This window comes from Panthera onca, chromosome Y, assembly GCF_046562875.1.
Source record: "Panthera onca isolate mPanOnc1 chromosome Y, mPanOnc1 haplotype 2, whole genome shotgun sequence".
In the NCBI taxonomy this organism is placed as follows: Eukaryota; Metazoa; Chordata; class Mammalia; order Carnivora; family Felidae; genus Panthera; species Panthera onca.
Genome location: NC_138358.1, coordinates 12,626,910 through 12,640,096, shown reverse-complemented (window position 1 = coordinate 12,640,096; position 13,187 = coordinate 12,626,910). Strand labels below are relative to the sequence as shown.

The following is a 13,187-nucleotide window of genomic DNA, read 5'->3' as shown; positions in this document are numbered from 1 at the left end:
GGTTGACACAGCAGGTGTCAGAATGAGCTTTTCACTTGGGCCCCTCTCCTTTGTCCAGGATATCACCAGGCATGCCTCAGGGCCTGAATTACCTGTTTTTTTAAATTTTTAAGTTTTAAATTTTTTTATTTTCTGGCGTCAGCAATCCTCCAGACATCAACAATAGAATAAGAGGATTAGCATCTTGATCTCCCGAAGCATTTAGGGGTTGTTCCACTGACAATTCTCCCTTCCTCCTGGGTTGGGTAGCCTTTTCCCCAGTCTTAGGGGCTGTGGAAGTTCCCATGTGACTAATTCTCTGATTTGCAAAATCACAGTCTGGACTGGCTGCTCAGGTCAGGGTGTAGACTTTCAGCAACTCTTTCCAATGATCTGTAGCCATCCTCCTTTCAGTGGACAGGAGCCTTTTCTTCTTTCTCCTTAATAGGCCTGTTTAACAGCAGAAATCATGGAGTTATCCTGCAGCCAATACGGGATAAAATAACCAATACCAATACAGAGGCTCCTCATTGACCTAGTCCCAGCAAAGACTCCATCCATTTCAGCTTCCTCAGCATCTTGTTTAGCTATGGCACATTTTTTTAACCCTGTGCTTTCTAGAGCAAAATATCTAACCAAAATAGTATGCTCTGGGTTTCTTTTCTGCTTTGGTTCTAGAATCCTCCATGATTAAGTGCATCTATTAAGACTGAATCGTTAATATCATACTTAATGGAAAAATATTAGACATTTCTCTCTTTTTAAAAATGTTTACTTTTTTATTTTGGGAGAGAGAGAGAGAGAGAGAGAGCGAGAGCGAGCATGTGCATGAGTGTGTGTGAGCAGGGGAGGGGCAGGGAGAGGGAGAAAGAGAATTCTGCTGTCAACACAGAGCCCAACCAGGGGCTTGATCTCAAAAACGGTGAGATCATGACCTGAGTCAAAATCAAGAGTTGGATGTTTAACTGACTGAGCCACCCATGCACCCCTAGACATTTTTCTTTAATGCCAGGAATAATACAGGATGCCCCATTACCACTGTATTGAATAATTGTATTGGAGGCCTTAGCCAGCATTATAAGACAAGAAAACATAAATGAGAAGCAATGTGAACTCTGGAGGCACTGGAGGCATGAAGTAAATGAATACCTTGCAGAGCACTCCTGCTTATGCATTTCATTGCCTCCTTCATTTCTCCTTCTGAATAACGTTACTCTTACAGAACTTTAATCATGTGCTCCAGCCAAGTTGGGCTTAGTTCTTCTCCTGAGCCCATCAGTGTCATTACTGGAAAACACACTCACTTGCTGGTATGTTTTTGTTTTCTCTGCAGGCTAAAGAGCCTTTTCCCCAGCCTGCATTTGGAACTCCCAGGCTAGGAGCAGCATAGGTGGTGTCATACTCTAGAGCTCTGGAGACATTCTTACTCTTGAGTCCCCTCCTCTGGGAAAAGGTTCAGAAATTTAGAAATTCACAGTCTGAGGTTGTGACCTCAAAATTCATTTCTGATGCACCTCCTCTTTCTGTTATCTAACCTGGGTCTCACAGAGAATTAACTTTTCAACAAATTCAGAAAATGCTTTGCTTGTCTTCTTTTTCCTCCAGAGTATTTTGCCAAGCACTCTGTGCTGTCCAAGGGTTTGAAGGTATCTTGTAGGACTCCTTTAATCTCAGCCCACCCCAGCACAGACATTTGATAGTCAATGTCACATTCATCTCCATAAACCAAACTTTTGACACAATTGCAGCTACTGTCTAAAAAAGCTGTTGGCTCCAATTCCAGGGGAGTCAATTGACCCATGAGACAGGTGGGAGTCTTCCAAGGAACTGCCACAGGTATGACTTGATGAATCAACGACAGTGGTGTATTTTTAATTTTCCCACTTAGTTGCTCATGCTCCTACAACCCCCCTTTATAAAAAAAAATGTTTATTTGGCTATTTTGAGAGGGAGAGACAGAGCTAGCAAGGAGGGGCAGAGACCAAATGAGAGGGAGAGAATCCTAAGCAGGCTCCACACTGACAGCACAGAGCCTTATGCAAGGCTCAATCCCACAAGCTGTGAGATCATTGAAATCGAGAATTGGAGGCTTAACTGACCAAGCCACCCAGAAACCCCTCCCACATCCCCTTTTAGGAGGCTGCCTGGCATCTCCTTTTTGAACCAAGTGCTCACTCAGACCCATGGGGCTCTGGGATCAATTCTGCCCTCATGACTGGTGGACAGACAGCAGCAGCCTCTTTTGAGGTTGCCTCTTTTTGCTTTAAGAGCTGGTGTAGGTCAGTTTGCACAATTCCATAGATGATATTTCTTTATCACCCTTCTGGGAAACCCTCTATAAAGCCCAGGCTTGGTGGTGCTCTTTGCTGGCAAACAAATTCTGTTCCTATTCTGATGATTCAGCATTGTTACCCAAAGCACACAGGAAGTTTGGAAGAGTTTCCTTCAGCAGCTCTTACTGTCCCTGTGTCTCCTTTGTCCCTGGCATTCCTCTCTCCCTTTCCCTCATGGTAATTTGACTTCAGGAAACTTTTCCAGCCTTAGGATCTGGATGGGGTAAATATCTTACCCCATATGTCTTGCCTCATATCTCCAGGAGATTCCACTCCCTACCCCCAATTGACCAAAGACACTGCTGGCTAACTAAGTGTGCACTGGAGGTTAGAGGCCAGGCATCCCAACACCATTGCCCAACAGAGCAAAAGAAAACTGCTTCAAGATAGCTCTTTGCCTTGCCTATTCTGAAAAAATGTGCTGCAATTTTCTCATAAAAAAAATTCCCAGCTGGTCAAGCATCTGCTTATATCTGCTAATAGAGGGTCTGTTTTGAATCCTCCTTGTCATAAAATGTCTTTGCAGTCTTGTTGTAACCCAAACCCAAAGCCAAAAAGCAGTTTAAAAAAAAAACATTTTTTGAACGTTTATTTATTTTTGAGACAGAGAGAGACAGAGCATGAATGGGGGAGCGTCAGAGGGAGAGGGAGACACAGAATCTGAAACAGGCTCCAGGCTCTGAGCTGTCAGCACAGAGCCTGACGTGGGGCTCGAACTCACGGACTGTGAGATCACGACCTGAGCTGAAGTCGGAAGCTTAACTGACTGAGCCACCCAGGCGCCCCACAAAAAGCAGTTTTATTGACATATTGTTCACATAACCACAGAATTCATCAATTTAAAGTGTCATGTGGCCCTTTTAAGAGAATAACCAGTTCCTTCCAAAATCTGTTCCCTAAGAGCAAGAAATGGAGTGCCTTGGGGTTCCTGGATGGCTCAGTTGGAATAGCATGCGACTCTTGATCTCACGGTTGTGAGTTTGAGCCCCACATTGGGTGTAGAGACTACTAAAAAAAAATAAGCTTAAAAAATGGTGTGCCTTACTGAAAACCAGTTCATAGTGAGGGTGTATTCTCCTGGGGACCCCAAGGAACTCTGCAAGGTTTCCTGCCATCTCCTGCAGGGCAGCAATTGCTTGTATTTACATACAACCCCCAACACCTGCCCTGTCTGGGCTCCCACTCAGTCTGGAGGAGTCTCTGATGGGCCCAGCTGCCTGGGGAGGGCCTGAATGACTCCTGGCACAGGCTTTGAGCTAGGAGTATGGTGACTGGGACTCACACATGGTGCAAGTCTTCACCTACACCATCTCATCCGCAGGGTTATGGACTTCCCCAGTTCTGGGGCTCTCACAGGCTGGGAAGAGATGCCCCTTGATCCCTGCTAAGGAAACCTTTTTTCTTTTCCTTGTTCTTTGCAGTAGGATACAGGCTGGGGGAGTGGACACCTCCACTGACTTCCTTTGGGGTGGCCATGTGACCTGAGTTTTCATCACCTTCCTCTAGTGTTTGTTTCTGCAGCTGGGTGCAGGAGTAGGTCCTCATATTAACTAAGCTTACTCCTTGTGTGCGGGGGAGCTCCACACACTCATCTTCTGTGCACATGAGCTTTAGTCTCTGGAATGCTAAAGAAAGAATGGGCTCATGGCACCAGAAAATGGCCACCTTCCCCACAGGTAAAGTGAAAGGGTGGTTGTTTTTGTTTTTTCAAGGCCCTTAGAGCTTGTCTCATAAACAGCTCCTTCCTGGACCTTCAGAGCTTTAGACGTTCCAACTGGATTGATCTTCTGAGTGGAATGCAAGCCCCAGCTTGGTGCCCTGGCCTGAGCAGGAGCCTTAGCCACTTTCTTACATGAAGTGTGTCTCTCCTCTTTTCCCTCTTGCAACGGACCAGAGTCTTCTCCTCCCCTTCTGGGATTAGCCTCAGGGACTTCGGTAAACTGGAATCCCTCAGTGCTGAGTACTTTGTGAAAAGTTGGCCCCACCATGACTGGGCCTGGTCCAGCCTGCCTTGTGCCCCATTAGGCTTTCTCCACATGAAGCCCATGAAGGTCCTGTGAGGTGACTTATGACCTCTTTCATTTCTCCTTTTCTCTGATGTCTGCCACTCTTACAATTTTCAGCCTTGTCCCCAATCCTGTCTAGAACTCCTGCTCCTGGGGCAGTAATGTCAAGACCTGTCAACCACACTCCTTCCTGGCACCTCACTGGCCCCAACACCTGCCCTGGGGATTTACTCGGAGTCACAAGGTGGCTTCATTCCTGGCAGTCCCGCCCACCCCACCCAGGCACTGTGGGACAGCCCCTCTCTTCTCCAGGAAGAGATTCAGCAGCTTAAGAAATTTGGTCTAAGGTGCAGAAACTAAAAAATAACTCTTAAATATTTTTAAAAAATGTGTATTTATTTTTGAGAGAGAGAGAAAAAGAGTGTGAATGAGGGAGGGGCAGAGAGAGAGTGGGAGACACAGAATCTGGAGCAGGCTCCAGGCTCTGAGCAGTCAGCACAGAGCCTGACGTGGGGCTCAAATCCACAAACCGTGAGATGATGACCTGAGCTGAAGTCAGATGCTTAACCAACTGAACCACCCAGGTGCCCCTAAAAAAATCACGTTTGAAGCACACCTGACCACTCTTGCTAGCTCATCTTGGGCTCTCAGATAATTAACTTGTGTAGCAAAACAACAATTCTTTATTTCCCTCCTCTGCTTTCTGGAATATTTTGCCAGTCAATAGATGCTTGTCCAGAGGACTAAAAGCATCCTATAGATTCACAGGTGCTTGTGTTTTATTTTGTTTTTTTTAATGAACTTAGATGGTTCATATAGTCTTTTGTATGTCTCAAAATGATGTGGAATGTAATAGCAAAGAAAGGGAAAGAAAACCAAATAAAAGTAAGCATCCAGGAGGAGCTCTTCCAGCAGCCTCATCTGCTTTGAGCAGTGTCCTTGAAGGAAGCAGTGCCATTGTTGTTCAATGGATGTCAAGTTATAGTTACCCAAGATAAAGAATCTCTAGACACCTGCTGGCCCACAGTTAACTACAGGGCATTGTGTACTTGAACATTTCTTAAGAGGGTAGATCTAATGTTAAGTGTTTTACCATGAAAACCAAAAAAAAAAACAAAACAAAAAACAAAAAACAAAAAACAAACCCAAAACAAAACAAAAACCCAAACACCCAAGAAACAAAGAGACTCAAGGAAACTTTTGGAGGTGATAGATATGTCTCTTACCTTGATTGTGGTCATGGTGTCATGGGTGTGTGCATATATCTGACCTCATCAAACTTTACACATTAAGCATGTGCAGTTTTGGGGGTATCAAGTATAACTTAGTAAAGGTGTAAAAAATAGAACTAATTTCACCTGAAAAAGAAAAAAAAAAAAAAAAGAAAGGCAGAATGGACCTTAGATAGACTCCATTACTTGATTTCCTACCAGGATCACAACCTTGTCCCAACATAAGCCATTGAATTCTGGAGGAGCAAGGAAACTGTGATGCTGAGTAAGCTGAATTGGATCCCAAATTACAATTGTGACATAATCCAACCTTCAGGATAAAAATACAACCACATGTGTCTCCAGCTCCTGTCTAGTTTCTCCTCTTGTGGCTTCCCCTACCCTTGAAAGTCCAAACATCCTAGGGGTATCCTTATTTCGTTGTTGGAACAGCTCTGCTTCCACATGCTGAGGGGACAGGAAGCTGGGGTCTCACTCAGTTGTCCCTGTACAGCAGATTCTCAGGGCTGTAAGGTGTGGCTGCTGAAGCCAGTAGTGTAGTTTTAGGGAGGAGCCTGGTACTGCAGTGGTGGCCTGGGCCCATATCCACGCCTCAGTGGGGCCATGAGGGGCCCTGGAGCTCTGCTCCTTTCAGTTCATGTTGCCATGGTAACCGGGCTAACACAAAGCATGCAGGGGAGTCTGTGGTCACCAGACTTAAAGAGACTGCATTTTGGAGGCTTTGATAACCTCTCTTTCTCCTTTGATACTTTGGCTGTGGTCATCCTTGTCCAACCTGATACCTCTTTCTAACTGCTAATTTTGGAGATTGTGACAAGAAGATGGGGCAAGGTATGGAGGTATTGGTGTCTCACTTCCTGAAAACCTGGGGATTCTTTTTGAAAATTGACCCAGTGATTAGCTTTGCATCTTAGGACCACTTAGGGAGAAGTCTCCCTCTCCTTAGCCTCCTTCCCCCATCGATGTAAAATATCTTCTCTACGTTGACATTCTGCTTGTCAAAACAGGATAAATCTGGAAACTTACTTGTTCAAACAACAACGAAAACACTAATTTGAAAAGATATATGCCACCCTATGTTTATTGCAGTATTATTTACAATAGGCAAATATAGAAGCAACCTAAGTTTCCAGTGATAGATGAATGGATATTAATAATAAGATGTGATATATATTTACAATGAATATTATTCAGCTATAAAAAAGAATGAAATCTTGCCATTTGTGACAACAGTGATGGACCTAGAGGGTCTTAGGCCAAATGAAATAAGTCAAAGACAAATACCACAAGATTTCACTTGTATGTGAAATCTAAAAAACAAAGCAAGTGAACAAACAAACAAAAACAGTCTTATAAATACAGAGAAGAAACTGGTGTTACTAGAGTGGGGGTGGGGGTGGGGTGGGGGAAATAAGGGAAATAAGAGGTACAAACTTCCAGTTATAAAATAAATAAGTCTGGGCCCTTGGGTGGCTCAGTTGGTTAAGTGTCCAACTTCGGCTCAGGTCATGATCTCACAGTTCGTCAGTTTGAGCCCCATGTCAGGCTCTCTGTTGACAGCTCAGAGCCTGGAGCCTGCTTCGGATTCTGTGTCTCCCTCTCTCCCTGCGCCTCCCCCACTCATGCTCTGTCTCTCTCTTTCTCTCAAAAATAAGTAAACATTAAAAAAATAAAAAAAGATAAGTCACAGGAATGAAAAGTACAGCATAGGGAATGTTGTCACTAATATTGTAACAATGTCATATGGTCATAGATGGTAACTATGCTGACTGTGTTGAACACCGAGTAATGTATAGAATTTTGGGATCACTGTGTTGTACATCTGAAATGGTATATGACAGATACACTTCAATTAAAATTAAAAATTTGCAAACCCCACTCCTGATATCCAATAGACAGCTGTGCAAAAGTATGAAGAGACAAATACCCAAAGTAGAAGTGTAAGGAAAAATGTTGTTTAATAAAAATAATTTCAAATTAAAAACAAAAAATAAGCAATGCTTCTGCTTCTCTGGCACTCTTGCCTCTGTCCCCGTCTTACCAGGGAGACTGCCCTGACTCTGACTCCCTCCTCCCCTGATTCCCCCTTGCCTGCCCAGCCAGTGGCTAGCAGATGCCAAGGTGAGGGAAGTGTTTGCCAGGTTCCCTTCTTTCCTTGCCATCGCTCAGGGGATGGAGCCCATGTGAGGCTCTCTCCCATCTCCAGAGATGGAATCTCTTTAGGCCCAGTGTCTCGCCCCATCCCCACCCTTTATTTTTGTTATTTTTAATTTTTGAGAGGGAGAGAGGGAGAGAGGGAGAGAGGGAGAGAGGGAGAGAGGGAGAGAGAGGGAGAATCCCAAGCAGGCTCCACGCTCAGCACAGAGCCTGATGTGGGGCTTGATCCCATGACCTTGGGATCATGACTTGAGCCAAACTCAAGAGTCAGATGCTCAACCAACTGGGCCATCCAGGTGCTCTGGAGTTCATTTCCCCTCTCAGAGATGGTAGCCGCATGGAAAGTGTCTCATGAGGGCAAGGCACTTCCATTTATTACTTCTACCCAAAGCCAGTCTCTGGGCTGACTTGGGCTCCAAACCCAGCTTGGTGACTGCCATCCTGCTCCTTCTGGTCACCCCACCTTAAGCTCTGGGTGTGCTTCTTCCAACTTCTTGGGTGTGACTACAAGAGCCATTTGGGTAGTTTTAAGTTTTGATATCATTTTAATTTTGTATAATTTATTTTCATAATTCTAAATTCACAGAAAAATTGCAAGTATATTATGAGAAACCCCCATACACACTTTCCTCAGATTTACCAGGTTGATTCACTGTTTCTTTATATCACAAAATTTGAAATTGTCATGATGTGTTTTACAGGATGTTTCCATCAGAGCACTTCAAGTGTAGGTCAAAGAGTTCAAATTCATGTTTTCACTATTAGTTAAAATTTTCTCCCATTGTGCTAGGTTTTCCAACATTGTCAAAGCATTTTGACTGACTTTACAGAGGGAGTTGCAAAAGTGAGTTTGTATCAATCTGGCCTAATATTTTTTTTGAAAAGTTTATTTCCTGTGTATTATGCTATTGCTTTTTGTACATAAGTGACTCTAGATGAAGCAGTATTTGTAAAAAATTAATAGACTCAACTTTTTAGGGGAAGTTTTATGTTTACAGCAAAGTTGAGCAGGAAGTGCAGAGTTCCCATACACTCTCTCAACCCCCTCCTCCTCCAGTTCCTCCAGTTAACATCTTGCATTTGTGTTAGATTTCTTACAATTGAGGAGCCAACGGGTGACACATTATTATTAACTAAAGTGCATAGTTGACCTTAGGGTTCATTCTGTGTACATTCTATGGGGTCGGACAGATGTATGACGACATGTTTGTACAATCGTATTATCATCTGCCTCAAACTATGCACAGAATAGTTTCCATGTTGTTCATCCTCCTTGGCTGCCCTGAGCATCAGCCTTCCTGTTCAGTCCTGCCCTTGAGGAGTTCCTGTTGAGTTGGCCAAGTCAGACACAGTCTTGGGGGGCCCCTGGGGCCCCAAAGCCAGCACCAGGACACTTACCACAGAGCCAGAGGAAACATAACAGGGGCTTGGTCTTTTCCCCTTGGGGTTAATACTACCTTTTCACTGGGGCCCAGGTGGGAGGAGGGAGGAAGGTAAGACAGGTGAATTATTCTACATGCCAAGAACTGTGCCAAGTGCCTACTGTGTGTTGACTCCCTTGCCTTCCCTCAGGCATTGCTGGTGGCACAGATCTGGGCCTGTGCTTAGGCAGGTGGCAGGGAGGCTTCCTTGGAGTGGGGCTGGAGTGCAGACTGCTGTTGGGTATCTTTGTCCTTCCCACAGCCCCAGTGGCTGGGCCCTCAGAAGGCTGGATTGCACTGGATGATCCACATCCAAGTTAGGTAGGTACAAGGGAAAACAAATGTAAAGATCACACTTTACACTTTTGAAGCACTTTCTCACACATTTCCCTAGTTGAATCTTGTAACAACCCTGGCAATGGAAGAGGCAGTGAGATGGTTATGCAAATGAAGACACAGGCCCACAGAAGTCAAGAGCTCACACAGAGCTGTTCCCCAACACCTTTCCATAGCTTCCCATTGTGGCCTGCAAAGCAGCCCATCCCAGTGTGGAATCTGGGTCTCTAATCTTGGAGTGACTGGCCCTTAACAACTGCCACACTGCCCCAGACTCCTCAACCACCTCCCACCCTTGGCCCCATCTGCAGTGAACTCCCTGTGTTATTATTTAGGAAGGTGTCTGAACCCACTTGTTTCCAAAGTCCAGGAGAGCAGCCACAGAAATTGTGCTCCTCTGTCCCTGAATCCAGCTTGGCACTTTCCACACAGTGATTTGGGGGTGGGGGTGGGGTGCAGGGAGGAAAGAATTTTTGAAAGAGCTAATCAAGAATTGACTGTTGGGGTACCTGGGTGGATCAGTGGGTTAAGTGTCTGACTCTTTTCAGCTCAGGTCACGATCTTGCTGTTCATGGGGTTTTGTGCTGACAGTGCAGAGCCTGCTTGGGATTCTTTCTCTCTCTTTCTCTGTTCCTCCTCCACTTGTGCTCTCTCTCAAAATAGATAAATAAATTTTGGGGCACCTGGGTGGTGCAGTTGGTTAAGCCTCTGACTCTTGTTCTCGGCTCAGGTCATGATCTCATGGTTGGTGAGCTGGAGCCCTACATCAGGCTCTGCGCTGATGATGTGGAGACTGCTTGGAATTCTGTCTTTCCTTCTCCGTACCCCTCCCTCACTTGTTCTCTTTCTCTCTCTCTGTCTCTAAATAAACTTAAAAAACTTTTAAAATAAATAAATAAATAAATAAATAAATTTTCAGAAAAAATTTGACTGTATTAGGCAAAAAACTGGAAGAAAAAGATCAGGGCCTTATATTTAAGATTGTGTAAATCTACCCCAAATTATATTTTTACCAAAAGTATGAGAATGTATCATATTTTTATAACAAAAAATCATACTCTGATTTAGGGGAAAAAATCACATCAATGACAAAGGTTTTGAAAGCAGACAAATTTGGGTTTGACACCTCCCCTCTCTAAACTCATTTTCTTCATCTGCAGAATGGGTGAGGACTTGGATAAAGCAGTATCTGGAATGACCAAAATGTGCTTACTTTTTAAAACATAGAGACTTAAGTTTTTAAGAACAGTTTTTTATTTATGGAAAAATTGAGAAGATACTGTAGACAGTTTTCAAATACCTGCACACAGTTCCCTGTGATTAATATCTTATAATACTATGATACATTTGTAACAATTGATGAACCTTTATTGATACATTATTATTAACTAAGTTCCATACTGTATTAAGATTCCCTTAGTTTTAAGCCAGTGCCCTTTCTCTGCTCCAGGACTACATGTTCACTTGATTGTTTTTTATTATCATTATTGTTTTTGTTGTAATAGGAACTCAGCAAACACCTCTCCCCAGTCCTTCCCTTTCCAATCAGGTACCATCCAGGCAGCAAAACATGTTCCCATGGACTTTGACTAGGGAGCAGGTGATAGAGCTGAACCTGAAGGCTGGATACCAGAGCTGAGGCCCTGTGGGTGGGTGGGATTGGAGTGAGGGTTCTGTGTCAGTCTGGGCAGGAGGGGCTTCTGCCATGGGAGCAATCTGGGCTGTTGGTGTTGCAGTCAAAGCCACAGGCTTGAAGCTTCTGTTGAGCAACAAAGCCTTGTCTAGTAATTGCCTCAAGATGAATCAGAGAGATTTCTTCACTTGAGGTTGAAGGTGAGGGCTGGAGTGCCTTATAAAAACCTCCCCGGCTCCGTACTCCTCACCAGTGCTGTCTGCTTGCTACATTTCTACTCTCCTGCACGTTGAAGGGTAAGTGTCCGGTCCTTGGCTGTCCTTCAAGGGACTCACAGGGTAGTGACTGCATGCTGTTGGAAGCCACAGCCTTTTGCCTGCCAGAGCCCCTCTGGGCTGACTGCATTTTGGACCCAAAGAGACCAGGCCTTGCTGTGCTAGGTAGACTCAGTTTCCGAACTTAGAGATGGTGAAGGCAGAAGGGGCTGGTGAATGTCTGTAAGAGACCTGTGGCCAAAGTGCCATCCCCTGGGGAAAGGGAACAGCTCGGCCAACCCCCAAACCCTTCCCAGGTGTGCTTGGATGAACACCACCCTCTGAGTTATACTCTTGAGGAGCTATGCAACTGGCTGATTCTCTTAGACTTTAGATGGCATTATATGCGCCCCCCTCTGCTAGCCTATCTACAAATGAAAAATTCCACAGATCAAACAGAGCAGAGACAACACAAAGCAGGTGAGGGGAAAGTCATCCCTAGTCTAAACCAGAAAGAGAGCAGAGAGGGATGTGAGGTGGGGTGGGAGAGGAATTGCCTTAGACCTCTCTTGTTTCCTGAAGGTTGGGAAGATGACTAAGCTGGAAGAACACTTGGAGGGGATCATTAATGTCTTCCACCGGTACTCAAGCCGGGTGGGGGATCCTGACACCCTTTCCAAGGGTGAGCTGAAGCAGCTGATCACAAGGGAACTTACAAACTCCCTCCAGGTAGGTGATACTCTTCTCATCCAAACTTGCCCACTGAAGGGGTGGAGTTGGCTGAGGATGCTCTCTTGGGCTGTGGGACAGGGGATCCACCTCCCTCTCCCCATAACTCACTCTGTCACCTCAGGCTCTATTCACCTCTCTTTCTGGGATTGTTTCCTTACCTGTGGGGATTAGTGAGCTACAGACACCTTCCAGGTTGGGACCTGTGTGGCTCTATGTTGGCTCACGGCAGCTGCTTCCCTCCATCTTCTATTTTGTTACGTTGGATTCTCCAACACAGTTTTGGTGAATGAATTAATGTCTCTGGACCCCCTGAGCTGAGCTCTGAGGGATGAGTGGCCCAGAGAAAGAGGAGGAAGAGTCTGAGCTTACTGTCTCTGATGTTCCCTTCTAGAATACGAAAGATCAAGCTACCATTGACAAGATATTCCAAGACCTGGATGCTGATAAAGATGGACAGGTCACCTTTGATGAATTTGTAGTCCTGGTGTCTCGCGTGCTACAGACTGCCCATGTCAATATCCACAAAGAGTAGAAAGCTCTGAGGGGCTTTTCTCCAGCAACGTCCCCAAGAAGACCTTTCCTTCTAATCACCAAAGCCCAGCCTCACATAGTGAGATGAGAATTAATAAATGTATTCTTGAAAAGTTCTTAACAGTGTGCACTTTCTTTCTTTCCATGCTCACGGTCTCCAAACTGGATCACACCTTGTCCCTGTGATTCTGACAGACCTCTTTTGGACCCTTGAGACGCCCTTATCTGTTTGTTCATTTGTTCATTCATTCAACAAATATTCACTGAATATCTAGCCAGAGACCAAAGACACAAAACCCTGTCCACCTGGGGTTTGTGTTCTATTGGAGAGGGATATAAAACAAACAAATAGACAAAAAAATAAAAGTACACCATACGATACAGTGGTAGGTAGTGATAAGGGATATGAACAAAGCTAAAGAAGGAAATAAGGTTGGGGTGGAAGGAGAAGGAGGGGTATGCTGGCTTGATAGGAGTGCATTTGGGCAGATATCCCAGAAAGGAAGGGGAGCAGCTTGAAAATATCTGGGCCAAGAGCTCCTGGTACAGGGAGGCCAAGGCCCTGAGGTGGAC

General features: G+C 44.9%; 1 protein-coding gene across 1 annotated transcript; it reads left to right on the top strand.

The window, feature by feature from the left end:
- The first annotated feature begins 11,267 nt into the window (after positions 1-11,267).
- Positions 11,268-12,730, top strand: LOC145714953 (protein S100-A12-like). The gene is made up of 3 exons (XM_081794511.1): positions 11,268-11,393; positions 11,934-12,080; positions 12,475-12,730. Exons 2-3 carry the CDS (start codon positions 11,943-11,945, stop codon positions 12,613-12,615), a joined length of 279 nt encoding a protein of 92 aa, XP_081650637.1. The 5' UTR covers positions 11,268-11,393; positions 11,934-11,942; the 3' UTR covers positions 12,616-12,730.
- Positions 12,731-13,187: the final 457 nt, after the last annotated feature.

Bases quoted from the DNA above. Each gene is read 5' to 3' on its own strand.
- LOC145714953 (XM_081794511.1), top strand. From the start codon at position 11,943: ATGACTAAGCTGGAAGAACACTTGGAGGGGATCATTAATGTCTTCCAC. The intron at 12,081-12,474 runs GTAGGTGATACT...GTTCCCTTCTAG, and splicing joins AACTTACAAACTCCCTCCAG to AATACGAAAGATCAAGCTAC.